Source organism: Microtus pennsylvanicus, chromosome 17, assembly GCF_037038515.1.
Source record: "Microtus pennsylvanicus isolate mMicPen1 chromosome 17, mMicPen1.hap1, whole genome shotgun sequence".
Classification (NCBI taxonomy): domain Eukaryota; kingdom Metazoa; phylum Chordata; class Mammalia; order Rodentia; family Cricetidae; genus Microtus; species Microtus pennsylvanicus.
Genome location: NC_134595.1, coordinates 32,334,916 through 32,361,541, shown reverse-complemented (window position 1 = coordinate 32,361,541; position 26,626 = coordinate 32,334,916). Strand labels below are relative to the sequence as shown.

The following is a 26,626-nucleotide window of genomic DNA, read 5'->3' as shown; positions in this document are numbered from 1 at the left end:
CCTTCCTTCCTTCCTTCCTTCCTTTCTTCCTTTTTTCTTTTGTTTCTCTTTCAGTTTTTCAAGACAGGGTTTCTCTGTAGCTTTGGGGCCTGTCTTGGAACTAGCTCTTGTAGACCAGGCTGGCCTCAAGCTCACAGAGATCTTCCTGCCTCTGCCTTCTGAGTGCTAGGATTAAAGGCGTGCACCACCACCGCCCCGGCGAGACTTTATTTCTAAGTTAAAGGGCTTAAACCTAGAGTTCCAGGTGGGAAGGGTTTTGGAGTCTCCACAGCCTCTGACACATGTGAAGTGGAGATCTTGCAGGTTCTGAGTGGAGGCCTGGCCTGGGCTGATGAATGGGCAGGTCATAGGCCTTTCCTTGTAAAAACAAGGAGCAGAGGGCTGGAGAGATGGCTCAGTGGTTAAGAGCATTGCCTGTTCTTCCAAAGGTCCTGAGTTCAATTCCCAGTAACCACATGGTGGCTCAAAACCATCTGTAATGAGATCTGGTGCCCTCTTCTGGCCTGCAGACATACACACAGACAGAATATTGTATACATAATAAATAAATAAATATTAAAAAAAAAACAAGGAGCAGAAATAAGCAGGAGTGATCTAGGGAACCACTGTAGATACCGCGGCGGATGAAGAATAGACTCATATTCGCACATGCGCCACAGTAAACAAGAGAGGCTGAAAGAGCCTCGAATGCCTTCTTAGTGGCCCAGCGTGCCCTCTCAATGGTTATTGGGCACAGGAGTCATCCAAGGCTGGTGGGGATGTAGGGTTGGATCCAGTCCATCCGGTAGAAACTAAGTTTCTAAGTCCAGTCATCTGAAGTGGGACTGGGGTGGGACTGGGGAAGCTGGACCATAACTCAGTGGCCGGCTGAGTAGCAAGCAACCAGAATGGAGCAGTCACTTGAAGCCTTCTGCCCATCCCTTTCGCAGATCTTGAGGCAGATTCTAGAAGCATCAGTCACCACCAACACCCCCATCCCTCCGATGCTGCTACACCCCATTTTCACAGAGTTGCATGTCCAGGTGAGGTCAGTGAAGGCAACCTCCAAGACAGTCATCAGGAAACTGCCTTGGGATATGGTCCCACCCCCACCCCCCACACACACTTCATTCTGCCCGCATGCAGGTATATCGGGCTGGACTGCCCATGTGGCCCATGCCCTGCAAATTCCTAACTCTCCCTGCACACCGCTCCCTAGGTGTGCACCAAAGCCCCAGTTCAGCAGCAGTTCAGCAGTCAGAACCTGATGGAGATCGTGCACTGCTTCGTAGCCCTGGGTGAGGTCTGCCGGGACCTGGTGCGGCCCAGCCCCTTGCTGAGTGCAGGAATCGAGGCAGAACCTGTCAGCCCTGACCGAGTGCTCCTTCTGCCCCCACAGCCCGCTCCTACCCCAAGGAATTGATGAAGTTCTTCTTCAGCCAGGTGGAGATGAGCAAGGAAGCTGTCCGCGTGGGGACACTGGCTTTGATCAGGGCGGTGGTGAGCGCAGATGGTGAGCTGGCTGGAGGGGCTGGGCAGGCGCCATGGGCAGAGTATAGGGGGAGAGGTAGTGGCATTCCTATCTGCGACATTGGCTCGCCGCCCTGTTTTGGTAGTCACTGTTGGGTGGGCCAAGTCTCTTGATTGCTTCTTATTTCTTTCTTTCTTTTTTTTTTTTTTGGTTTTTCGAGACAGGGTTTCTCTGTGGCTTTGGAGCCTGTCCTGGAACTAGCTCTGTAGACCAGGCTGGTCTCGAACTCACAGAGATCCACCTGCCTCTGCCTCCCGAGTGCTGGGATTAAAGGCGTGCGCCACCATCGCCCGGCGCTTCTTATTTCTTAACCTTGGATTGAACCATCACTGTGGCCCTTCCATACCTCTGCCTGATTGTCACAGTCAGCTTGAATCTGAATCCTACTATTGACCTCCAGTTCTATTGGAGGGTCAACCTTACAGGCATAACTCCAAGTCCACGGACTTAACTTTTACCCTCAGCATCCTCTTCTGACCTTTGCAGGCACCAGGTATATACTTTGTGCAGACATTCATTCAGGCAAAATGCTCACACACATAAAATAAAAATAAAATAACCAAACAAAGCATTATTACACAAATTGGGGGGCTTGGATTTAGCCCGTGAGCTGTTCTTTGCTTGCTACTAACCAGGGGCCACAAGAAACCAGTTCCTCACACTTCATGGGTGGGTTCAAATTGCTAAACGATTCTGGATGCTTTGTTGGGTAGGGACCAAATCTTGGGTTTAACAATCTTTTTGGTAATTGTCTCAAGGCAATAATTACCCCAAAATAACTGGACCAAGATACTCATTAAAGCATTGCACCAAAGCAATGTACTAAAGTAGCCCAGACCGAGGCTGGGGTGATGACTCCACGGGTAAGGTGTTTGTCATCCAGGGATCAACTACCTGCGTTCAGATCCCCAACACCCCCTGTAAAGAGCTGGCTTAGGAGGTTATGTCTATAACCCACACTGGGAGTGGGGGCCACAAACAAGAGGATCCCTGGAACTCATTAGTCAGCCAGCTTAGCTGAACTGAACTCAAAGTTCAGTGAGAGATGCTCTCTCAGAAACAAGGTGCGGGGGGCGGGGGTGATAGAGGAAGACATAGGGCATGAACCTCTGCCTTCCACCTGGCCGTGCATGGGTATGAATGTGGTTCTGGGAGAGAAGGCTGTGCTCAGGGAGAACCTACCAGCGAGGGTCCTAAGGAAGTGACTCCGAGTCTGTAGTCTGTGAGAGGGAATTGAACATGATGCGTCAGGGACAGGCTGCCTGGTGTCTTCCTGAGCCATAACCCCCCAGGCCGGTCTTTCTCTTTCAGACCCAAAAATGAACATTAAGACCATCTACCTGGCCATCCGTGTTGTCAAGAACACCCTTTCAGACACTCGGTCCAAGGTAATAACCCTGTCAGAGTAGCGAGGGCCAAGGGGCGGACACCTCAGATGGAAGAGTCTGGAGTAGAGACGAGGCAAAGATGAGACAGGGAGAGCTGCGGGTCTGTCACCGAGATGCTCCTTCTCTGTGACCAGGGATTTCCCAAGCAGTATGTGTGGCCTCTGCTTTGCAAGGAGGAAAGGTCCTAAGGCACACAGGGTTTGTCTAGTAGCCTTTACTGCTTGTGAGAAAAGTATGTGCGGAACATGCTTCCCAGTATCCTCTCAGCTAGCTAATGTTGTGGTCCATGGCTAGCTCGGAGTGCTGCTCTCACTGGGAAAGCAGTACCAGGGAGGGAATGGTCACAAAGGCACTAAGGAACATGGGGCAGGGCATGTTGGGACTAGATTGAAACAGAGCTATCTTTGAACTCTGGGATGTTGCTCAGACACAAGAAAAACTACTTGTTTTGTGCCCCGCCCAGAGCAAAAAAATAGGTTTCCCAACCAAGGCTGCTAAGACTAAGTAACCAATGTGAGTATGGGATGAAGATGTCTACTGTAGAAGGAGTGGCGGGCTGCGTTCCTGCCATCCAGCTCCTGGCCGCCTGGCTAGCTTATGCCCCAAAATAACAACACACAAATTGTATTCATTTAAATACTGCCTGGCCCATTAGTTTCAGCCTCTTCTTGGCTAACTCTCACATCTTGACTAACCCATTTCTAATAATCTGTGTAGCACCACGAGGTGGTGGCTTACCGGGAAAGATTCAGCATATCTGACCTGGCAGCTGACTCCATCGCGTCTGACCTGGAGAGGAGAGGCGTGGCGTCTGCCTAACTTCCCTTCCTCCCAGCATTCCGTTCTGTTTACTCCGCCTACCTAATTTTCTGTCCTATCAAAGGGCCAAGGCAGTTTCTTTATTAACCAATGAAATCAACACAAAACAGAAGACCCTCCTACATCAGTCTATGAAGGGCCCAGCTGAGGCAGGCACTCCCGTGAGTGAACCGCAGAAGGATGTTCCACCATGAAGAAAGGGGTGATGGCCAGAATGGCTAGTAACCATCCATCCCCTGAAATCCCTCCCAGTCACGTGCACCCACAGTTCCCAGGCACCTTGTGCCACAAGAATACCCGATGCGGATCTCCATGCTGAAGCCTGGCCTTCCCCAGCAGTGCCCGCCCTGTCCCCCCCAGGTCCGGATGGCAATTCTACGAATCATTGGCCAGCTGGTCCTGTCAGGCTTCCAGGAAAAGATCAAAGGCTGGGGACTGAAATACGTGTCCGTACAGCTCACCTTATCTACCTACAAGCTGGTGAGTGGCCCCAACCCTCAGTCCCTCAGGACAGCAGCAAATGCTGAGCAAAGAACACCTCGCTGAGGACCTGTTTGGACCCATGTAGGCTCATAGTTATCCCGCAGGTATGGACCAGGGTTGTGCTGTCTCCCAGGAGTGAGGCCCAGGCACAGACCTCAACATCCTAGGACTCAGTGTCTGGACTGGGGAGCAAAGCAGACTACGTCTGAGACCACGCCCCCGACCATGCCCCCACCTGCAGGAATGTCTTGGTTCTGTCTTCTAGACCAACCGCCGGGAATGCTTTTATCAGAGGGACTTGGAAGAGAAGATGGTCCACAAAGTCACCATGGATACCGTGAAGATCATAACTTCGTCTATCAGTGGCATGACTAACGTGAGTTCATGCCCCAGCCAGTGGGCTACCACAGTCATGATGATAGCTCCTGACCACATTTTGAAGGCTGGTAGAAGAACCTAGCTATACTCTATCTCTGAACCCCCAGTGGCTAGCGCAGTGGCTGGCACACAGTAGGTCTCAGTACATAGCACTTGCCTTTTTGCCTGAAGTATGCCCACTGTTTCAAAATGCCTTTGGGAGACATTCTCCAGTTCAGTGAGTTCAACTAGGAAGACTAGATATGACCTCCCAGGTTACAGGAGAAATAAGTGTACCAGATTTTATCTGCAATAGATGAGACACAGCAACACTGCAGGTGGAAAATATGACAGCATCAAGAAAGGAATGCGTGATTGTCCATAAAGTAAAGCCATAGTTGGGATGCTTCCTGTCTAGTGATGGCTGGGGATGTGAGCTAGAGGCTGTAAGCTGGAAGGTATAAGATGGAGGTTGCAAGCTACAGGCTGCAACCTGGAGGGAAGCTGCAACCTGGAGGCTGCCAGCTTGAGGGTGCAAACTTGGGGGTGCAAGATGGGGGGTAAAAGCTGGAGGGAGGGTGCAAGCTGGGGTATGCAAGCTGGAGGGTGCAATCTGGGGGTGCAAGCTGAGGGGTGCAACCTGGAGGGAGGCTGCAACCTGGAGGCTGCCAGCTTGAGGGTGCAAACTTGGGGGTGCAAGATGAGGGGTAAAAGTTGGAGGGTGCAAGCTGGGGGTGCAAGCTGGGGGGTGCAAGCTGGAGGATGCAAGCTGGAGGGAGGGTGCAAGCTGGGAGATGCAAGCTGGAGGGAGGGTGCAAGCTGGGGGATGCAAGCTGGGAGGTACAAGCTGGAGGGTGCAATCTGGGGGTGCAAGCTGGAGGGTGCAAACTTGGGGGTGCAAGATGAGGGGTACAAGCTGGAGGGAGGGTGCAAGTTGGAGTTGTAGGCAGCAGAGAAAGCTGTCACTTGTGGCAAAACTTCTTTTTCTGAAATGTTCTCTTCAGGCCTTTTGACTGCCTGCACTCAAGGGCAATCAATCTTCTTGATGGGTTGTGGACGTTCACAGCTGTGTGACATGGACTTTCACAGCTGTGTGGCACAATCATGATAGACTAGTATTTGGCTTAAGAAGTGGGTACACTTGCCTAGCCAAGTCAACAAATAAACCTGAATGTCACAACTGGCAAGCACTGCCGGATTACCTGACTAGTTAGCAATTCAGAGAATCTGGGTCCTAGAGGAAGGCCCTGGCCAAAGGAGGTACTGCATATAGAATGGATATGAGGCCACCAGAACTTGGCAGGTGCCATCTGGATGCCTCTGGAAAAGTCCAAGGTTGGGCAGGAAAGTCAGTTGAAGGCTGAGCTGGTGAGTGTTTGGGATAGAGGCTGGGTAAGCTCCAAACCTACCACAGACACCAGGAGGGAGTCTGCAGGATTTTAACCTGGGTGGAGCCTTGTCAATACCGAAGGAGCCATAGGCTATCTCTAATCCTGGCCCCCCTCTTCACTGTCTCAGGAGTTCTGGGTGAGACTGCTGTGTTACATCATGGAGACCGATTACACAGAGGCCCTGACCCCCATCTGTATCAGTCTCACGAACCTGGCAGAGAACCAGATTCATGGCAAAGACTCGGAGGCTGGAATGGCTGGAAAGAGCAAGCATGGTGGGTGAACCCTGGGTCAACTAGTCAAAACGGGCAAGTGGATTGATCCCTTGTCTCACAGTGTCTTTATCAACCAAAGCCCCCTTCTCCAGGAAACATCCAGAAGTCTGCCAAGTCTGGGGAGGGGTTCAAACCTTGTAGACTCCCTCCTGATAGCTCATCCATCATATTCCCAGATCCCCAGCTCTCTCCCTGGGCAGGGGCAAGGAGGGGGCTCCTGAACCTAGCTCTAGCTGTGGCCTTTATGGGACTTTACCCTACTCAGCTCCTCTGAGTCACCTAGAGCGACTGTAGCATCCCAACCAATTTTTCTGTCAGCTGATCCTACTGTGGTCCACTTGGGGCAGGCACTGTCAACACAAGCTCTCAAGGGACCATGTCCATCTACATCATGTCTCTTCTCTCCCCCTTCCCTACTACTTCTGGTCCCAAAGGGGCTGCTCTCCTAGCCCTGGGGCTTCATAGGCTCCGGCATGACTGGGGGTAGGGGACTTAGGGGGATCTTTCCCATCAAGGATGACAAAGGGCACGACCTGTTGTCTGAGTTCAAGGTGAGACGCTTAAGCGACCCACCCACGTCACTGTGGTCTTTCAACCTTGACTCTCCTGGGTCTCCACACCTGCGGCAGCCCAGCCCTGGCCCCTCCCTTTTCCTTCCATCTACATGCTGTTGCTCTGTTTTTCAGGGTTCACTGGCTCCTAAGGCTAATAGACTGGACAGGAGGGAGTCAGGGTAGGGAATCAAGTTACTGCTAGTTGGAGGAAGGCCAAGGTGTACAGCAGGAGCTATGACATTGCCCTGGCATGTCCATTCAAACATAAGCATACACAACCTGAAAAGGTATCATCTAGACCCGATCCATGAGCCAAAAGTTCCCTCCTTTCTGGAAGGAGCCAATGATGTCCTTCATAAGAAATCCCCTGGGAAGAGCCAGTCTTCATCTGGGGTGAGGGTAATGGTAAGAATTCTGGGAAATCACCTTCAAAGGTGTCTCCCTTGGGGGGATAGAAAACATGTCTTGACATTGGCCAGGCATCCTCACCGGGGGTTCCTCTTGTTTCTTCAGTGGACCTGCCTGCACCCCAGAAGCTCCTGGCCCGTCTCCTGGTGAGTGGCTGACATGCTCGGGCCTGGTAGATCCATGCGCAGTGACGCCTCTTCCTTGAGCTTATTCTCAGTGCTCCAGAGGGAGGGGGAACCAGGATGCACTGAGGAAGCTGGATATTAGGCAGAACAGTGTCCCAAGGTCTGTGCTGTCCTTCTTGAGAGGATACTCCAGGATGCTCAGCTATCTGGGAACCTGGCCGGGATCCGCTCTCAGATTCCTATGCCAAGAACACCACCCATAGCCTGTCTGCCCTCAGATAGGCTCAGTCCTGTGGGCGCTAATCAGTGTCCTTCTCAGGGTCAGGGAGGAACCTGGGTCAGGGAGGAACCTGGGTCTGGCCTCTCATCCCTTTCTCCCTGCAGTGTCCCCGACAGGGACCTTTCTGTTCTGGAAATCCATGGTCTCCATTAGAAAAACATATACCTTGCTCAGTTTCTTTTTTACAAGAAAGACATTGAATTCCAGACCCCTGCTCCATTGACTTATTGTGGGGCCCTCCAGGTGCTGATGTCATCACCCTACAAAGGAGAAGGTCGTGGCATCGCCATGCTCAACCTCCTGAGGACCCTAAGCCAGAGCATTGCCCCCTCCATGGCTGACATGTGGGAGCAGGAGATCCCGCTGCTGGTCCAGTACCTGGAAGGTGAGGTGTCCACTCTGTGCGTGCCGGGGCACCCACCAGACATGTGACTTGAATGACAGGAACCTAGGGGCTGGTGGACCGGAACAGACTTCCTTCGGTGTTAAGAACGGGATGCCTGTCTTGGGTAGGTGGGAAGGGAACCACTGAATGCGATGAGCTCATGCACGGAGGGCCTCAGATACGGGGACCAGGAGGCTTACCCAGGGGGAGCAAGGGAAGAGGGCAGCCTGTGAGGCCATGCATTCTCTCCTGCAGAACACACTGAGTTCACCTGGAACCAGAAGGCCTGGGAGGATAAGCTAATTCAGGTAAAGGGGCAAAGTGTCTGCCGAGGCCAGGGGAAGGGAGAAGTGAAGGAGCGCGTGGGAGGGCATTTGATGGGGTTGACATGTGGACCAGCCTAGGGTCGTGTAAAGAACACATGTCCACCTGTCAGAGCTGACTTAGCAAGACGACTAAGGATAAGGAAGGGAGAACCGAGCGAGCCAAGTGCCTGGAAAGGTAGCAGGGAAATCCTGCCCCACCAGTGACCTCTAAAGCCACGGCTGTGCTCCACACACACGGAATGTTAGTGCTAGGCTGGAGACCCATGGGTCGAAAGAGGTTTAGAAACAGTGGCCCAGAAAGAACCAGCTCACGTTCAAGGTCACATAGCATTCCCAGAACCCAGCTGAGAGCAAGGCTGGGGTCTCTTGTCTCTGCCCACTGAAGTCTTCCACTTCCCAGTTTCTGAGAAACTCCCTCAAGAAGACCCGTGGAACCAGCTGGAGCCTACGCCTCAGCAAAGAGTTGAATAACCAGCTCGAGACCTTCGACAGCCCCTCTTTGGAAAAGGTTTGTCCTCACCGGGGCCTCCGAGTTCCGGCAGGGAGGGGCCTCCAGGGACGGGGAGGCAGCCTAACTAACAGAAGGAAGGAAACGATCACAATCGAGGCCAGTGATATGTTTTCTCTTACTCTTTAAAAGTTTGTTTGTCTTCCACATTCTGGTCCACGTCGCATGTGGTTTTTTTGTTTTTGTTTTTTGTTTTGTTTTGTTTGTTTGTTATTTTTTTTTGGGTTTTTTAGGTTTTTTTTTGTGCATGTGAATTTTTTTCCTTGTTCTTTCTTTGTAAAACTATAAAAACTATTGAAAGACACCAAAGAGGATCTTAGTAATAAGAAAGCCTGCCATGCTCACAGGTAGAATTAAGATAGTGACTTAATCCCCTCAATGTGTCTCCAGGCTCAGTATCACCTCCACCCTGAAGCCACCATCCCCTCATACTGACACATCAAAACAAGGCGATTCCATCTCTTGCCGTTATCTTATGTCAGGAAGTAGCTGGGTTTGTGGGTGGATGTATTTGATTGATCGTGTATAGGAAAGGAGTAGGCTTCCACTGTTAAAACGTATAATATGCTTGCCCTTACATAATCTGACTTCCCAGAACAAACTGAATATTTATTTTTAAAAGATATAGAAAGGGCTGGAGAGATGGCTCAGTGGTTAAGAGCATTGCCTGCTCTTCCAAAGGTCCTGAGTTCAATTCCCAGCAACCACATGGTGGCTCACAACCATCTGTAATGAGGTCTGGCGCCCTCTTCTGGCCTGTAGGCATACAGACAGAACATTGTATACTAAATAAATAAATATTAAAAGATATAGAAAATGCATATAAATGTCTGTTTTAAAAAAAAATCAGGACTATGGATCAAGTGCCCCCCCAGTAACACCTCCCGGAGTCTGGGAGTAGAAAGGCCTGAGGTCTTTCCTCCCACCTCTCCAGGGTTTTCTGTACAGGGCCTTGGGCTTCACCTTAGGCATGGGCCTGGAGGCTGACAGGGTGGAGGTGCTGTTGCTGGAGCTGCTATACAAGACAGACTATAGCAACGACTTCGACCGGGAGGTGAGGATACCCTCAGCCCCTCTTACCTACGATCTTCCGTGATGGGGCGTTGTGGGGGGGGGGGTATGTGGGTTTATGTGTCCATCCTCACCCTGGCTGGGCTTCCCTGCAGGGTGTCATCCTGTGCTTTGGCCTGTGTGCCCGGGGCCAGGTGAAGACAGTGTTGAATGTGCTTCACGACTTTGAAGAGAGGATCCAGGAGTCAGAGCAGTCCTGGCAGATTGGTGCCTGGAGGGTAAGGCTCCTGGCTGTGAGGCTGGGTGGCAGGTCTTGAAGGCAGCGCTCCAGGGAAAGAAACCGAGATCTTTCATCTGGGGTAGGCTGCTTGAGTCATTCATGGCTGGGGCCATATGTGTGGGTGTTGGAGCACCTGTGACGTCACGCAGCTTCCCCGAGACATCTGCAGAGCATCCCCCCAATGGTCAGTTCTGGTGTGAGGTCCAACCTGTTGCTTGACTCCCAGCCCTTCTGCTCAAGGCAGTCAATGAAACAAGGTTGAGCCCAACAGCTACCAACTAGGGAGTTAAATTGCCCTTCCCTTTGCCGTCCCTTCTTTATGGCAAATGAAGGAGCACTTAGCACAGAATTTAATGAACTCATTGTCACAATGGTGATTTTTAGCTGTTCTGGATAGTGTTTGTCTAATGCCTAGCCAGCTCCCTATGGTGAGATGGCTCCAACTCAGCTGCCTAAGTATGGTGTGTGCAGCGAGCCTCTGCTTAGGAGGTCCGTACCAGCCTCTTCTCACAGCTAATGGGCGGTCCTAGCATGTGTCCCAGGACAGAAGCTTCCCAGGGTGGGTAGATCCTGATCAGTCTGGTTCAATCCTTCTTGCCCAGTGCCTGGTAAGTAATTTATGCCCGATAAAACCGCTAATGTGTAAGTGTTTGAGAAAATGAACGAGGGCTTTAGCACCCAAAATAACAGTCGGTTGAAGTCCCAATACGGACTTAACAGCTTCTTCAATCACAGTCTGTCCCCCACACAGCCAGTACAGCACCTGCACCCTCCTTGTGGTGAACTGAGTACTCTCTGCTCCCTGTGGGCCCTTCTCTTTTTATTTTCCCCATTTTTCACGTGTGTGTGGTATGAATATGTACATATGCATATTTGCATGTGTAGAGGCATACGTGTGCAGATACACATGTGTGTGCGTGCATGTGGAGACCTTAGCTCCATCCTTAATCACTCTTTTGCTTGTTCATCGAAACTGGGTCTCTCAATCAAACTCAGAGCTTGCTGATATGACTAAACCTTGCCAGCCAACTTGCTCTGGGGAGGCCTGCTCCCGCCTTCTGAGGCTAGAATTACAACTGGGTTGTTACATCTGCCCAGCATTTACGTATGTTCTGGGAGTCTAAACCCCGGTCCTCACACTTGTGTGATAAGCCTTTTAGCTACTGAGCCATCTCCCCAGTCCCCTTATCGTCTTTCACCCTCACGCAGAAGGACCACCCCTGGAGGCGAGAGACTGTGAAGAGTGCCCTTATGGTGATGTACAGCTGTGTGTCCTCTTACTGCCACCCCCAAATGCTCCTCACCCACGTGGACAGCCCCATCACTGCCAAGATCATCCACCACTACTCCAGCAGCTGCCAGGTAACCCACGGAGCTGCTCATGGGACGCAACACTCAGGGGATCTCTAGGGGCCCGGCTTGATCATCCTCTGGGGAATGAATACATTGTTCACTCTTGAGCTTGGGGTCACACTCGGGACAAGGGAGCAGACCTCTTCGGAGTGCTGCAGGTGACCTTGGCTCCCCGGAAGTACAAAGTGAGCCCCGATTCTTCCCATACTCTCCTATTCTGCCACACTTACCTCCTATAGGCGGGTAGGGGCTATCTTCAAAAAGTCACAAAAGTATGGGCCACTTTCTTGGAATGGCAAAGCAGATGGAAGTGGAAGAACTTTTTGTTCAGCGCTGTGGTAAAATACACCCAGTGGGAGGCGGGGACGTGACTTAGTCACTAAAAGTGTTCGCTGCGCAAATATAAGGGCCTAAGTTCAGAGCCCCGGCACCCATGAACAAGCTAATCATGGTGGCAAAGATCTACAGTCTCAGAGGTGAGGGTGCGGGGATAGGAGGCTCCATCGGGTCTGGCCGAATTGTCAGCTCCAGGCTTAACCAGAGGCCCTGTGTCAAAAAACAAAATAGAGAGTTATTAAAGAAGATACTCAACACTGATCTCCAGTTTCCACACTCACGTGCACACACACACACACACACACACACGTACCATGTATGCACATGCGCATGAACCATGAAAAGACACACAGAACACAAAAATGACCACTGTGGCCACTTTCCAAACCGAGTTCACTGTGGCTGAGGAGCAGACAGGGGAGGGGGCTGTCACTCAGAGCATCCCTGATGTGGAGGCTTCTTCAGAGAAGGGGACGGATTCAGGAGAGAGGGGCATGGCTCAGGGCCCCTCTTGTTAAGTCTTTTGCAAACAGGTTCTCTCTCCCGTTCTTCCTCTGGCCATAGGACATCAGCCTCAAAATGGCCTTCATGAAGAGTGTTGTGCAGGTCACCAAGGCCATCAAAAGCATCCAGGACCTGGAGGACTTCCAGTTTACCCACAAGTCTGCTCTTACTAGCCTGATTGTTGTAAGTGGGGCAGGGATCCCCCGTGGGACAGAGCTCCCCAGTCGCCCTGGTTGAGGTTCTTTGGGGGATATCTGGGACATATCTCTGGGGGCTGTAGAAGCCTTCCTGCCTGACTCTCATCTGCTGGACTACAGGGTCTGAGGACGACTTTGGTATATCACAGAGGGTTTCACAGCCACAAAAGAGTGGGAAAACTAGGGCAGGGCTTGTGCCCTATGGTGCCCAGAAGAAGCCAGCTCAGGGATCAGCGGCAGACAGAGGCCTAGTCAGGATGGGTGGGAATGAGGGGGTGAAGGGCACAGCCTCAGTACTTTTTCACAGGAAGAGACAGAAGCCATTGAGAACCAGGACTTAGAGTATCTTTTGCACAGATCTTTGGGGAAGTTTAGAAAGGGTCAACTACCTACAGGATGATAGATCTCGTGCATCAACCAATCACTCGTTCCCAATTGTCCCCACTCTCTCATAGCTGACAAAAAAAAAAAACAAAACGGTGTATTAAAGACCACCTGTACTGCGCCAGAAGGAGTCCTTGGGGGAAAGAGAGGTGCAGGAGGAATGGGGAAATGGGTGTTTGGCTCCCAGTCACTTTACAAAAGCCTAGCACAATAAAAAAGCCTCAAGTCTTGTATAGAACAAGGGAACTTGGGCTTGGGAAAGTACATGGTGTGGCCAAGGACACACATCAAGTCACTGGTGGCCCTGGGGGAGAAGCCTAGGCCCACTGTGTGTCCTCCTCCCTCCTCTGCACTTTGCTGCCATATGAACATTAAGAATGTGGGCGTGTGGGGTCGAGAGCTCTTTACAAAGGCCCAGGTCCATCTTAGCCCGGCACCAGATCATGTCATTGCCCTCTGTGCCCTTACTCAGCTTCTGGGTGACCAACAGTTCCAAACCCTTCTTGTGCTGGACAGGTGATCATCAAAGCAGAACCACCTGACCACTTGGCTTCTCCAGTGAGATCAATGGCCATGGACGCCCTCTCACAGCTGAGGTGAGCTGGGGCGGGGCCTGCCGGAGCGCCTACTGCCTCCTGATGATAGGACAAACTCTGTGGCCGCCCCTCGGTGCTACTCCAAGCCTCCTACCTCCTCTTTCTACCTCAGTGGCGGTGGTGTTGGTCAGTAACTCCCCAAGACCATGGACTAGCCCAGTAGGCAGGGCCCATCTAGACGCCTCGGGAGTTTTTCAAGTTGGGTGCTACTTCTGGGATATGGAGGTGATTGGCAGGTGTGTGGGCTGTAGTAGCAGAGCCACTGAGAACAGATTCTGAAGATGTTCCATTCCCCTCGGGGGAGCAGAGATTGTTACACTCTAGGCATGGGCTGGAAGGACTTGGAGAAAAGAGAAATGCACACAGAGAGGATTCAGGGTAAGAACAGATAGAAGAAGATGCTTGTAAGAGACTGACGGCCCTCTCTAATTCTGGAGAAGGGTCTGCCTTGAAAATGTAATTCGGCTTCTGCACAATAGGTACTTGTCAGAAAGGCTGATGCAGACTGCCATTTGACTTTTGACTTTAGCATATGCAGGGTGATTAGATCTGTGTGGGAATTTGACCCCCACAAAGTGAGTGGCGAAGAGGCAGGAATTTCTTAAGGCAGGAAGTCTCAGCTCTGGGGTACAATGGAAGCCCCCGAGAAGCTATTAATAGAACTGGTGCACTGATCTTGAACCTTCAGTGTGTAAGGAGGCCCAAGAGCCTGGACGTGGTCCTTGGGAGTTCTTAAAAGGATGTCAAGGTGATTCTAATGAGCAACCAGGATTGTGAACTGGAACTTGAGGCAGGTCTAGAAAGAGAAGGAGGCAGCAATGGGCTGGCTGCTACCCTGCGTGTACTCGGGCTGGAATGCTCCCACGGGCTCTGATTCCGTAGGCTCCCTCCATGTGGAGTCTTAGAGTTTACACTGATGAGCAATTCAGTTATGATACCGAAAACGCCAGGCAGTCCGTGAGGGCCAACATTGTGGTTGTGATCTGGAAGGAAGAGGTTCCTAGAGTCAGAGCAGGCAACAGGAAGTGAAAGAGTGAGCCTTGTGCCTGCAAATCCTGCTTCTATCACAGATAAAGTACTGAATGCTGGTGGTCGGGCAGAACAGGGCTCCTAGTCAGGGAAGCATGCCTGAGCCCCCATGTAAGGTGCTGGGTCCTTCCTCTCACTCTGAGACATGCCTGCCTTGCCCAGTGGGCGGTGGGCAGAATGGGTTTAGCTCCTAGTGGCCACTCCCGCTGCTAACACGTCTTTCCTTAGCACCCTGAAGCCTTTCTACTCTTCAGAGGAGAGCATGGAGCTGATGGATATCAGCATACACGCTATTATTTCTCTCCAACCCCCAGGGGAAGACAACGAGTCTGTTAAGGTAGGTTCCTCAGGGAGGCCTCCTTGTTTTCTGGGTCAGAATCCGGAAGTTTACATTGGCATAGGTAGGCTCCACTTTCCCAAACCACCGACAACACAGCAATTTGGAGCGGCTCTGTTAGTAAGTATGAGCTAATGCTAGCTGCTATAAGAGGTAAAAACCTGAAACCTCAATGGTGTAACTAGATCATCTACGCCAAGCCCAGTGGTCAGTGGGGTGTGTATACGTGAAGATGCATCCTGAATTTGTCGGGGACCCCAGTCTGATAGAGACCTCAGTATCTCCAGTAAATGATTTCAAAGGTATCTGGATATGAGGGATAAGAACATATGCAGAAGATTCATGTACCACTTTGCCTTCCTCCCATGAGCAACAACACATTCCTATAGCATCTCATCTCATCCCCTAAAGATACCTGCAGAGCACTGATAATTGGCTATAAGAACCTTTCATGGCTACACAATTCTCTCTCTCTCTCTCTCTCTCTCTCTCTCTCTCTCTCTCTCTCTCTCTCTCTCCTTTCTCTCTCAGACCCTGTATGCAAATGCCCTGAGTTCCCTGAAGCAGCTGATGGAAGGCCTCCTGCAGAGGCAGCTGGACCCCAAGGGACTGCAAGAGACCGTGCACGTGAGTTACTTGGCCGAGGGATGAAGAGACAGAGGTGGCAACCACCCTTGCTGGAGAGTGACCGGATAGCCAGACACTAGGGAATGGCTTGGGGTTTCAGAACTTTAAGTCTATGGCTGTCTGCTTCCATTGCTTTGGGTTTGTGGCAAGACACATCATGACAGAAGGGCAAGGTGGAAATCTGTCCACCGTATGGCTCAAAAGTGGCAGAAAGGGAGGATAGAATCCCAGTACAACCTGCAAGTGAACATCTCTGTTGACCTCACTTTCCACTAAGCTCCATTTCCCAAAGATGTCATCACTTCCCAGCCATACCACAGGCTGGTGGCCAGGCTTTCAACATACAGTCTTGGGGTGGGGGCATTTCATATATAAGCCTTAACAGCAATGTTCACAGCACTGCGGAAAATAAACAAATAAACAAAAAACCAAACACCTGACATTAGAATGTCCTGTGAGCAACACCTGAGCTGAGGGTTGGTCTGTGTTTAGGGCATCTGTTTGGAGCTAGGCCCAGCACAACTTTCAAGTGCTATTCTTGAAAGGATACTGGAGTCCTCCCACTCTGGCCACAGCTCGACTCCCTTCATGGTAGAGGGTGAGAAGAAAGTGTCTAGAACCACGGAAGTCAGATTCTAAGTGGGAGGGACCATGGCATGAAAGCTGGCTAGGGTGGAGCTGGCTGTCCCCAGGATGTTAACACTGCTCCTATGTCCTGGGATCTCTACACAGCTCCTGGAGAAGTGGATCTTGTCAGAGAAAGAATGGGAACGGGAGAAAGCCATGACCCTCCATCTCCATCTCATGCAGATCTACGTTCAAAGTATTGGTGTCTGTGTGAGTCCTGGTACACCTGTCCCACTGCTTATCACTCTAGGATGCTCCCACTGCCTCCCACTCCAGGATGCTCCCACTTCCTGTCACTCTAGGATGCTCCCACTTCCTGTCACTCTAGGATGCTCCCACTTCCTGTCACTCTAGGATGCTCCCAATTCCTGTCACTCTAGGATGCTCCCACTGCCTCCCACTCCAGGATGCTCCCACTTCCTGTCACTCTAGGATGCTCCCACTGCCCCACTCTAGGATGCTCCCACTTCCTGTCACTCTAGGATGCTCCCACTTCCTGTCACTCTAGGATGCTCCCACTGCCCCACTCTAGGATGCTACCACTGCCCCACTCTAGGATGTTCCTACTGCCCACCACTCCAGGATGCTCCCACTTCCTGTCACTCTAGGATGCTCCTACTGCCCACCACTCCAGGATGCTCCCACTTCCTGTCACTCTAGGATGCTCCCACTTCCTGTCACTCCAGGATGCTCCCACTTCCTGTCACTCTAGGATGCTCCCACTTCCTGTCACTCTAGGATGCTTCCACTTCCTGTCACTCTAGGATGCTCCCACTGCCCCACTCTAGGATGCTCCCACTGCCCACCACTCCAGGATGTTCCCACTGTCCGCCATTCTAGGATGCTCCCACTGATGGCCACTCCAGGATGTTCCCACTGCCTGTCACTCTAGGATGCTCCCACTCTTGCCAGTCTAGGATGCTCCCACTGCCCCACTCTAGGATGCTCCCACTGCCCACCACTCTAGGATGCTACCACTGCCCGCCACTCTAGGATGTTCCCACTGCCCACCACTCTAGGATGCTCCCACTGCCCACCACTCTAAGACGCATCCACAGAAAAGTTCCTCATTCTATTCAGAGCAGGGAACATCTCTCAGATAAACCCCGTCCCAGGAGTCCCTTTGGAAGAGACCTGGGCTTTGGAGTGGGTGAAGTGAGAGAGGATGGGGTCATAGCACAGCATGGATCCAGGTTTTGTGGTACCCAAGGCACATGCAGTTGTAGTTAGGTGTTTTTTGGTTTTGTTTTGTTTCTGTTTTTGTTGTTTTTATTCTTTTTACTCTTTGAGGGACCAACACCCAGCTCCCAAATAGATACACAAATACTTATTTTTGCTTATGAATGCCCGGCTTTAGCTTGGCTTGTTTTTAGCCAGCTTTTCTTAACTTAAATTATCCCATCTATCTTTGGCCTCTGGGATTTAACCTTTCTCTATTTCTGTATATCTTTTCTTTCTTTCTTATTCCATGTCTGGCTGAGTGGCTGTGTGACTGTGTGACTGTGAGGCTGTGAGGCTGTGTGACTGTGTGTGTGTGACTGTGAGGCTGTGTGTGTGTGACTGTGTGGCTGTGTGACTGTGTGTGTGTGACTGTGTGTGTGTGACTGTGTGACTGTGTGTGTGTGACTGTGTGTGTGTGACTGTGTGTGTGTGACTGTGTGTGTGTGACTGTGTGACTGTGTGGCTGTGTGGCTGCGTGGCTGCGTGGCTGGGTGGCTGCGTGGCTGGGTGGCTGGGTGGTTGCGTGGCTGCATGGCTGCGTGGCTGGGTGGCTGCGTGGCTGTGTGGTTGCGTGGCTGCGTGGCTGGGTGGCTGGGTGGCTGACCCCTGGCATCCTCTCCTTCTTTATTTGCTCACCCCTTCTCATCTATTTATTCTCTCTGCCAAGCAGCCCCACCTATACCTTTCCTGCCTAGCTATTGGCCGTTCAGCTCTTTATTAGACCAATCAGGTGTTTTGGGTGGGCAAAGTAACACAGCTTCACAGAGTTAAACAAATTCAACATAAACGAATGCCACAATCTTTGTGTCATTAAACAAATGTTCCACAGCATAAATGAATGTAACACATCTTCAACTAATATTCCACAACATGCAATCGTGAATACAACCCTGAACACCACACAGGAAAGATGCCTTCTACCTAGGATGATAAAATTAATCACTACAGTCATAAAGCAAGCTGAACAAGTATCACCAACATGGGGAGTCTAAGACAAGGTGGTGTTTTATTGATTAGTGGGCACCCACAGCATGAGATCTTTCTTCTATTTGTGCTGGCTCTGAGCTCTGGCCGTCTTATTCTCAGAGATGGCTGTGGACAGGATAGGAGTATGCCAGGAAGTATGTGGTAAGCCACAGAAACACCTAAATGGAGGTGGGAAGGGAGGCTCGGCTGAATAAAAGAGCCTAGACCCGCGCTACAGGGTATTCAGTGTCTTGTACACCCATATGCCAACTAGATTCTATCAGGGTTTGATAACATTCTCTGAAAAAGGAGGTAGCATAGTTAACTTTACAGACAAGGAACACGAGGGACTGCAGAAGCCCCTGTCCAGGTCACTCATTTAGTGAATGGGTTTCATATTGGAACGTGGAGTCCCGTTGTGGGAATCTGGCAGGCGTCTGGAAGACCAGTGCGGTGTATAACAAAGCTGACTGCGGATGATTTCTGAACCACGATTAATTGATTGGCCTCCAAGAGCCCGCTGTGGTACTGAGGCCTCACCCACTCTAGTTCCCTTCTTTGGTGTTCCTGGGTGGCCCTGGCTGTGCATTTGAGGGTGGAGCTCTGAGACCCGACTGTCTCTTGTCTCCCAGATCCCCCTGAAGCTGGGGCAGTTTGGCATACTCGTTGGGCTCATCGCTCCATGCACCTGTGATGTCCATAGGCGAACCCGCCTGGCCTCAACTGATGTCCTGTCTAGCCTGCTAGATCTTCATGGTAGGGAGAAAACAGGGCATGAGGGATGCAGTGGGGTGAAGGCTAGTTTTAGGGAATTGGTGCAGGCCTGCCATAGAGGGAAGCGCATCCCACGTGTGGGCAGGCAAGAAGACAAGAGTGTGGCCAGCATAACAAAGGTCATACACGCTTCCAAAAGAGGCTCTTTGGATGAGGTTGAGTCACGGAGCTGGCAGATACCGAGGGAGGAGCGGTACCGGATAGAACCGAGCTGGAGGGACAGTAGAAACATAGGCTGTGGTGCAAGTGGCGTGTGAGGAAGCCCGTCATGTAGAAGCTCAGTGGATGGAGGCCAGAAGGGAAGGAATATGCAGATGTTGGAGGGCAGCTCAGGCTGCTCACTCTCCTGCTGACCATGCCCAACTATATTCCCAACAGTGAGCCAGACTTGCTCCTTGTGGGGAGCTACCAAGGAGCAGGAGCTGGAGAAATGTAAGGAGGACCTGCAGGACACAGACATGGACAAGATTTCCAGTGCCTCCTCCAGAATTGCCAAGGTGACGCTGGGCTGTGCCTGGGGTGCCCCACTTTCCTCGGCTGGCTGTCCAGCTAATATTGTCACCCTGGGGGTTCCTTCTCAGCAGCCTTTGGTATGTAAAATAGGACACATCTGTATTGAAATCGTTCATAGTGGCTGGGACATTAAGGGCTGAGTCCTCCCAGTCCCTAGTGAGTACGGAGAGGACTGTGGGAAAGGTCCAGATTGACCCTGCGCGCTGGCAGTCTTGGTTGCTGTTTTATTACTGAGTTTTAATACATGTGCCATGGCTAAGGCAACTTTTATAATAGAAGACATTTCATTGGGAGCTCGCTTAGAGTTTCAGAAGCTTAGTCCATTATCATCATGGTGGGGAGCGTGGCGGCAGGGAGCATGGTGGCAGGAGGCATGGTGGCAGGGGACATGGTGGCAGGCAGGTGTGGTGCTGGACAAGTAGCTGAGAGCTAAATCCTGATCCACAAGAAAAAAAAAGAGACTGGACCTGGCATAGGCTTTTGTAACCCCAAAGCCCACCCCCAAAGACACACTTCCTCCAACAAGGCCACACCTCCTAACCTGTCTAATCCTGTTAAAGAGTTCCACTCCCTGGTGACTAAGAATTCAAATATATGAGGGCCATTTTTATTCAAACCACCGTACTGGCATTAGCTCCTGGACTGCTGGTGGCACACTGATGGGTAGGAGCGCTCAGAACCACGAAAGCAGGTGTTAAGCCTCCAAGGCATGGGTTGTAAAGTCATTTCTGCCTCGGGGGCAAAAGCAGCTTTCTTGGTGCCGACGGGAGTTTGTGTAGCTGCGCAGTGAGGCCAGAGAGTGCCTGCAAGACGGCGCTGTGAAGACAGGAAGGACTTGTATGAGATGCAGGCAGAGTGAGAGGCCGCGATGAGGAGCGAGAGAGGCTGGGTACACTCTGGAAGCCTTGGAAAACCCGTTAGCCTTCTAGGACAAGGGAGTGGAGGGAGGAAGCCTGGAATTCCGTCTGGCTCTGGTCCTAGGTGGTCTGCCCGGAGTTCAACTGCGATGAAGTTGTGTCTCTCATCCAGAAGCTCTGTGAGAACATCGGGGCCATGGACCTGCAGCATGACCGGGCTGCTGTCACCTGGATAGGCATCTTCCTCCAGATGCGGGTCAAGGAGCTGGAGGACAAGGTAGCCAAGCCCAGCAGGGGCTGCTTGGGATTGGGACGGGGTCTGACCAGTGTACACAAGTGTGGGCTGGGGAAGTAGACAGCTTCCACCCTAAGCAGGGGTGCTGAAGAAGATAAACAGAGTTCTAGAGTGAGAAAGCTGTTGAATTGCTACTGGCCAGTGAGTAGATGAGGGACCACGGGTGTCAGGATCTTGTCAGGGGGGCATGCAACTGCGCCAGCTGAAGACACAGTGAAAATTGTGGGCTGCTGGAGAAGGTTTGGGGGGCTTCAACTCACCCACCATGGTCCCCAAAAGTGGGGGTGTCCTACAGGGCCTCCGAACTAGTTTTCTCTTCTGTTGCTAAGATAAAGCACACTGACCAAACACAACTCAGGCAAGACATGGGTTGAACTGGTGTACTTCCTTTACTCTTGCATAGTTCGGGGCACAGCCTAGGAAAGCCACTGCCCACAGTGGCTGGGTCTTTCCACCTTGATTAACAATTAAAACACCCCACCACCACACACAGAGACCCGCCTATATAGGCCAACCTGACCTAGAAAATTCCTTATTAAGATTCTCTTCCCAAGTAACTCTAAGTTGGGTTGATAATTAAAAATAGCCAGCCTCAGCCCCAAATACCTCCCTCACCCAGAAGATGCCCATGCCTTCCTCAGGTGGCCGAGATACTGGGTGCCATCCTGGTCCATCTTCCAGTAGTGGACTACCCAGAGGTGAGGCGGCACCTCATTGAAGGCATCCTCCTGCTGGCGCACTACCACCAGGAGACAGTCCTCACGTCACTCTTGAGGCAGCCATTGCCCATGGAGAGGTGAGTGCCATGCGTGGAAGGGCGATGTGGCCGGAAGGCCAAAGTCCTGGGCAGCGCCTTGCACTGTTTCTCACGCGGGAAGCACTTGCCTCTGCCGAGCCCCTGACCCAGATCCCAGACTTATCCCATCATCAGGTAGAGCTTGAGTCTCATAGCTCCTCTCTTGTTCTGGTTGTCCCTTCTGGGACAACATCCACAGAACCTAGGGCATTCTCTCATGACAGCACTTCCCTGTGGCTCCTCAGGTCTGTACCTCTGAGTCTCTGTACCTTTCAGAGTGTGTCTCAGGAGGGCAAGGGACTTTTCTAAGTTTCCAAGGGATAGAAGTCCCCTCTTATTTATTTTTATTGTTTGTTTCCGGGTATGTGGCTACATACGTCACGTGTGTGCGGGTACCCCGAGAGGCCAGAAGACAGTGTCAGACTCCCTGGAGCTGAAGTTTCAGGTGATTGCGGGCGCTGCGAACTGAAGTCAGGTCCTCTGCATTTCAGTACCAGCTCCTAAGTGCTTGAGCCAACCTGCCAGGGCCATCTTCCCTCTTTCCCACTTTATCTTTACTGATACTGGCAATTCCAGGGTATAGCCAGGGTCGCACCAAATCTAGGAAGTAAGTATGCGAAGATACCAGAATTCACTTGGGTGGGGCCCAGAAAGAGGCCACAGCCATTCCCCAGAGCAGCAGGGCTCTGTTGATCGGTGCTGATCAGGGAGATGAGGCTGACTTAGAATATTTCCCGACAGGCCTCAGATCCACAGCCACCGGGCTGTGTGTGAATCCTCATAGGTGTGGTCTGCAGGGTGCGCGGGGGAGGGGCGGGCTGTTCGTATTTTGTGATTTTTCTAAAGGCGGTGCTTAGAGGATCAGAGCTGGGTAGGCAGGGCCACCGTACAGTGTACACCTATCAGCTGATACGCCGGCCTTATGGCTTTCTTGGTGGCAGTGCCACAGGCTAGCTGTCATTCCCTCCAAATCTGTCTTGGTTAGCTGTCGTGGCTGAACCACAGTGACGCAGAAACTTTTGAGGAACGCAGCAGTTAGCACAGGGCTTCCATGGACCAGAAGCTTGGAAGTGGTTTAGTTGGTCCCCTCATTCAGGGTCACTAAGGTGACACCTGACTGGGTTTCAGATCCCAAGTCTTGCCAGGGGCATGGCATGTTGGGAGAGTTCAGACGAGTGCTGTAAGCCCTTGTTTTGGACACCTCTGTGGCTCTTGTATTTGGTGCTAAGGGGCAGGGTGTGCCCACCTCCGCATCAGCTTCCTAGCGCTAGTATGGAGCTGTGTCACACCCTACCCTGAATTCTCCCGCCCAGGCTCTTGGCTCTGTGGGTCGGAACACACAGTTTGTCACCTTGTCTGTTTACTGGCTACACTTGTTTGCTTTCACTCTCTAGACTTTTCCACACTCCTAGGTATCCGTGGGGCTCTGTACCCAGCACGCTGTCAGTCCACAGGGCATTTCCCGACCCAGCAGAGCACAGGCTTGGATTTGTGGTCAAGGAGGCTATCTTCTTTCTAATTTAATATTATTTTCATCTTTTAGCTTGTTTGTTTCGATTTGAGACGTGTAGCCCAGACTGGCCTCAAACCCCTTATAAAGCTGAAGCTGGCCTTGAACGCCTGATCCTCCTGCCTCTACCTCCCAAGTGAGGGATTACAGGCTTGAGCCACCATGCTTATCTCAAGAAGTCCTTTATTCAAAGGTAGTTCGGCAGGCCACTTGTCCTCTGGAGCCTTGTTCTCCTCTTCTGTGGCATAGGGAGAGAAAAAATACCTTCCTGGAATCGGCCCGCAGGATTTAACTGGTGGCCGTGTGTGAGGATTCGTTCCCCTCCACTACACCTCTGTCTCTTGTGACCATTCTCCTCCCCAAACTCCTGGAACATATTTTGGGAGGACTATCTGCTTAAAAAAAAAATCCCTGCTGGGCGGTGGTAACACACACCTTTAATCCCAGCACTTGGGAGGCAGAGGCAGGTGGATCTCTGTGAGTTCGAGGCCAGCCTGCTCTAGAAAAGCTAGATCCAGGACAGGAACCAAAAGCTACGGAGAAACCCTGTCTCGAAAATAAAAAAAAAAAATCCCTGCAAACTGCTTGATGCTTCTTTAGGCTCTTAGACATCATTGGCTGTTCCCAGGAAGTCAACAGGTAGGAGGCCTGGTAAAGCCCTGTGAATTTCTCCCTGATACCCTAGAGAAAGGGAGGGACCAGGCCTGGTTATGCGACCTTTAATGGCTCTGGTGGTCACCTAGAATTCAACTGTTTGCACAGGGGTCACCAAGGGGTGGCATAAAGTGTGCTAATCTGTCAGAAGCTCACTACCCTTTGTTCCTTCTTCGGCTAGCCACCTGACAGAGGTGTGGCTGGCTGTGGCAGAGAACGTGCCTTTCGCAAGGACCATGCTCCATGGCTTGCTGGGCAGGCTGCAGTCAAGGTTCACTGCTAGGATAAACGTCACCTCCAAAGCCGACATCTGGCGCCTGGCGGCTGTGGACCCTCTGATGGTGAGTGCAGAGGCAGGGGCCGGGCTCCCTAGGGAACTCAGGGTAGAACAGACCAGCCCTTCTCCCTGCAGACGCTGTGTACCATACGGCTCCTCATGGAGAAGATGGACCAGGACGACAAGTTCCCAGACATGTTCCCAGACCTGCTGCACACCTTCCTGTTGCAGCTTGGCAGCAGCCATGGACCAGAGGCTGCCTCACCCGTCCTGAAGACCTGGAGGCTGGTCCACACAGGGTCCCTGCCCCAGGAGATGACCCTGCAGAGGTGCTGGAGAACAGATGGGTGGAAGGGAGGAGCCCCGTGCAAGGCAGCAGGCTTGGGCTGAAGCTGCTTTTCCCTAGAAGGCGTTCCGGGAGTGGGTGGGAGTGATTTTACTCACAACCTTTCCCCATGTGTGTCCAGTGTGCTGTAGGCTTCAGAGTTTGGAGACCTCTGTCTCATGACCACTGCCCTCAGTCCTCTTCAGCAGCCTTATCCTGGCTCACCTCTCTTCAGGATCACCATCAAATCCATGCAGCTTTTGGTCAAGAGACTCAACAGAGAGCCCCTGGAACAGGCCTTGGAGGAGCAGTCCGTGTGGTCCCTGTTGGAGAACGGAGGCACCTTCCTAGCAGGAGTGAGCCTGATGGCCAGGTGGGGCCAGGTCTCACAGGGGTTCAAGGGCTCCACAGAGGTTTAGCCTGGTGCATGGCACAGCTAGACGTCTCATTCCTGGGATCACTTACATGCTGATGGATGTCCTGGATTCTGGAGTGGCAGTGGGACCAGGAAATGAGAGACCAGAGAGAGAAGGGCCCCCCAAGGCCACAGGAGATCTCTGAGCATTCTGGTCTGACCATCACAACCCTGAGTATTTAACTGGTACCCTGGCCCCTACCATCAGCTAGCCAGAGATGCTTAAGAGATCTGTCTCAGTCCCCCTTCAAACTGGCTTCAGGGTAGAGGGTAGGAGCAGGGCTGCTAGCCCTCCCCCCTGTGCTGTCCTTCTTTTCTCCTCAGGCTGTGCATGCAGAATGCAGAGAGCTACATGCAGAGGCTGGCAGAGTTGATGCTCACGGGCATGGGCTCCGAGGTCCTGAGCTGCTGTGTTAGCAGCACAGCCATTTGTGTGGAAGTGAGGCATCCAGCCCTGGGAGGGAGGGAGGGTGGGGTGCGAGTGGGTAGTGGGTACTTGTCTCCAGGCTTCCTAGGATGGCACATTATTGGTGTGAAGAGACCATGACCATAGCAACTCTCTTTTGTTGTTGTTGTTGTTTTTGTTTTGTTTTTTTTTTCAAGACAGGGTTTCTCTGTAGCTTTGGAGCCTGTCCTGGAGCAACTTATTGTAGACCAGGCTGGCCTCGAACTCACAGAGATCCGCCTGCCTCTGCCTCCTGAGTGCTGGGATTAAAGGCGTGCGCCACCACTGCCCGGCCACGGCAACTCTTATAAAGGAAAACATTCAATTGAGGCAGGGCTTACAGTTTCAGAGGTTCATTCCGTTATCGGCTTGCAGGCAGACATGGTGTGGAGGACTTGCTGAGAGTGCTACATCTTGCAGGCAACAGGAAGTCAACTCCAGACTCTAGGCTGTATCCTGAGTATAGGAAACCTCAAAGCCCACTGTCACAGTGACACACTTCCTCCAACAAGGCCCTACCGACTCCAACAAAGGCACACCTCCTAACAGCGCTTCGCCCTATGAGGTTATGGGGCCATTTACATTCAAACCACCACACACATTTCCAGGGCAGGCACCTGGTCTTTGGGGACCTGAGCTTAGGGGACAGATCATGCTCTGAATGGGTCTTCCCTCCTTCACTACACCTGGTCTAATTACATTGTGGGCAAGCAAAGGCTGAGACACAGCCTGTGTCCGTAGGGAACCAGGCGAAAGGATCTCCTCAGCTTGGGCTGAGAGTGTTTCCCTGGACAGCTCAAGGAGATGCTCACCTTGCCATAGGAAAACAGGGAGGGCATCAGGGCTTGTTACTCTATCGTGTGGTTAGAGCATTCATGGAGGGAGGCTCAGAAGAGCTGGCCAGGGAACCCTTGGGAGAAGTGTCATTGTATACGTCCAGTTGCCGTAAGGATCAAAGCAGCCCAGGGCAGCAGACAGCAAACCTGTGAGAGGCCTCATAGTTACGAAGTTTTCCTGACTTGGGGGTCATGGGAGACCCAGTTATTTGTGAGGAGAGAGCCACAGAAAGTATGCACGGTTGGGTTCCCAGTGGATGCGGATCCTTAAACTAAACACAATCTCCATGTGTCAATATCCCTTGAGATGTGTCCTAGTACTAAATACGTGAAAATGACCTCTGGCTCTGGACTGCGTCCCGGTCGCCAAGCTTTCTTGGGCTCATAGCTTCCTTCCATGTTTGGGCCTCTGAAAACCATCCAAAATCGTTATGGGAAGAGATGACAGATTGCAGTGGCTGGAAGCTGGGCTAAGGGTCAGGCACTGGGCAGGGCGGCGGGAGCAGACACAGAGGCTGAGCCAAAGGGCCTGGTGAGGAGTTTGGATTTTGCCCTGTAGGGTTTGTAACATGGGGGTATGGTCATTACTCGCCAACTCTGTTTGTCCTTCCTGGGAGCTCCTCAAGACGTTTAGAGGAACAGAAGAGCTGTG

At 51.8% G+C, this 26,626-nt stretch overlaps 1 protein-coding gene across 1 annotated transcript in view; it reads left to right on the top strand.

Annotated features, from left to right (window-relative positions):
* The window catches only part of Mroh2a (maestro heat like repeat family member 2A), a 37,956-nt gene that overhangs the window by 6,313 nt on the left and 5,017 nt on the right, over nt 1-26,626 (top strand). The window contains exons 8-34 of the mRNA XM_075951719.1: nt 930-1,022; nt 1,199-1,277; nt 1,379-1,492; nt 2,822-2,898; nt 4,078-4,197; nt 4,466-4,576; nt 6,076-6,223; nt 7,291-7,331; nt 7,834-7,975; nt 8,231-8,283; nt 8,702-8,809; nt 9,744-9,863; nt 9,976-10,098; nt 11,310-11,462; nt 12,354-12,476; nt 13,391-13,470; nt 14,728-14,836; nt 15,368-15,463; nt 16,196-16,300; nt 18,910-19,033; nt 19,430-19,548; nt 20,546-20,698; nt 21,358-21,512; nt 23,858-24,017; nt 24,089-24,282; nt 24,514-24,651; nt 25,018-25,132. Coding sequence (XP_075807834.1) covers nt 930-1,022; nt 1,199-1,277; nt 1,379-1,492; nt 2,822-2,898; nt 4,078-4,197; nt 4,466-4,576; nt 6,076-6,223; nt 7,291-7,331; nt 7,834-7,975; nt 8,231-8,283; nt 8,702-8,809; nt 9,744-9,863; nt 9,976-10,098; nt 11,310-11,462; nt 12,354-12,476; nt 13,391-13,470; nt 14,728-14,836; nt 15,368-15,463; nt 16,196-16,300; nt 18,910-19,033; nt 19,430-19,548; nt 20,546-20,698; nt 21,358-21,512; nt 23,858-24,017; nt 24,089-24,282; nt 24,514-24,651; nt 25,018-25,132 — 3,153 coding nt within the window. The remainder of the gene's footprint in view (nt 1-929; nt 1,023-1,198; nt 1,278-1,378; nt 1,493-2,821; nt 2,899-4,077; nt 4,198-4,465; nt 4,577-6,075; nt 6,224-7,290; nt 7,332-7,833; nt 7,976-8,230; nt 8,284-8,701; nt 8,810-9,743; nt 9,864-9,975; nt 10,099-11,309; nt 11,463-12,353; nt 12,477-13,390; nt 13,471-14,727; nt 14,837-15,367; nt 15,464-16,195; nt 16,301-18,909; nt 19,034-19,429; nt 19,549-20,545; nt 20,699-21,357; nt 21,513-23,857; nt 24,018-24,088; nt 24,283-24,513; nt 24,652-25,017; nt 25,133-26,626) is intronic.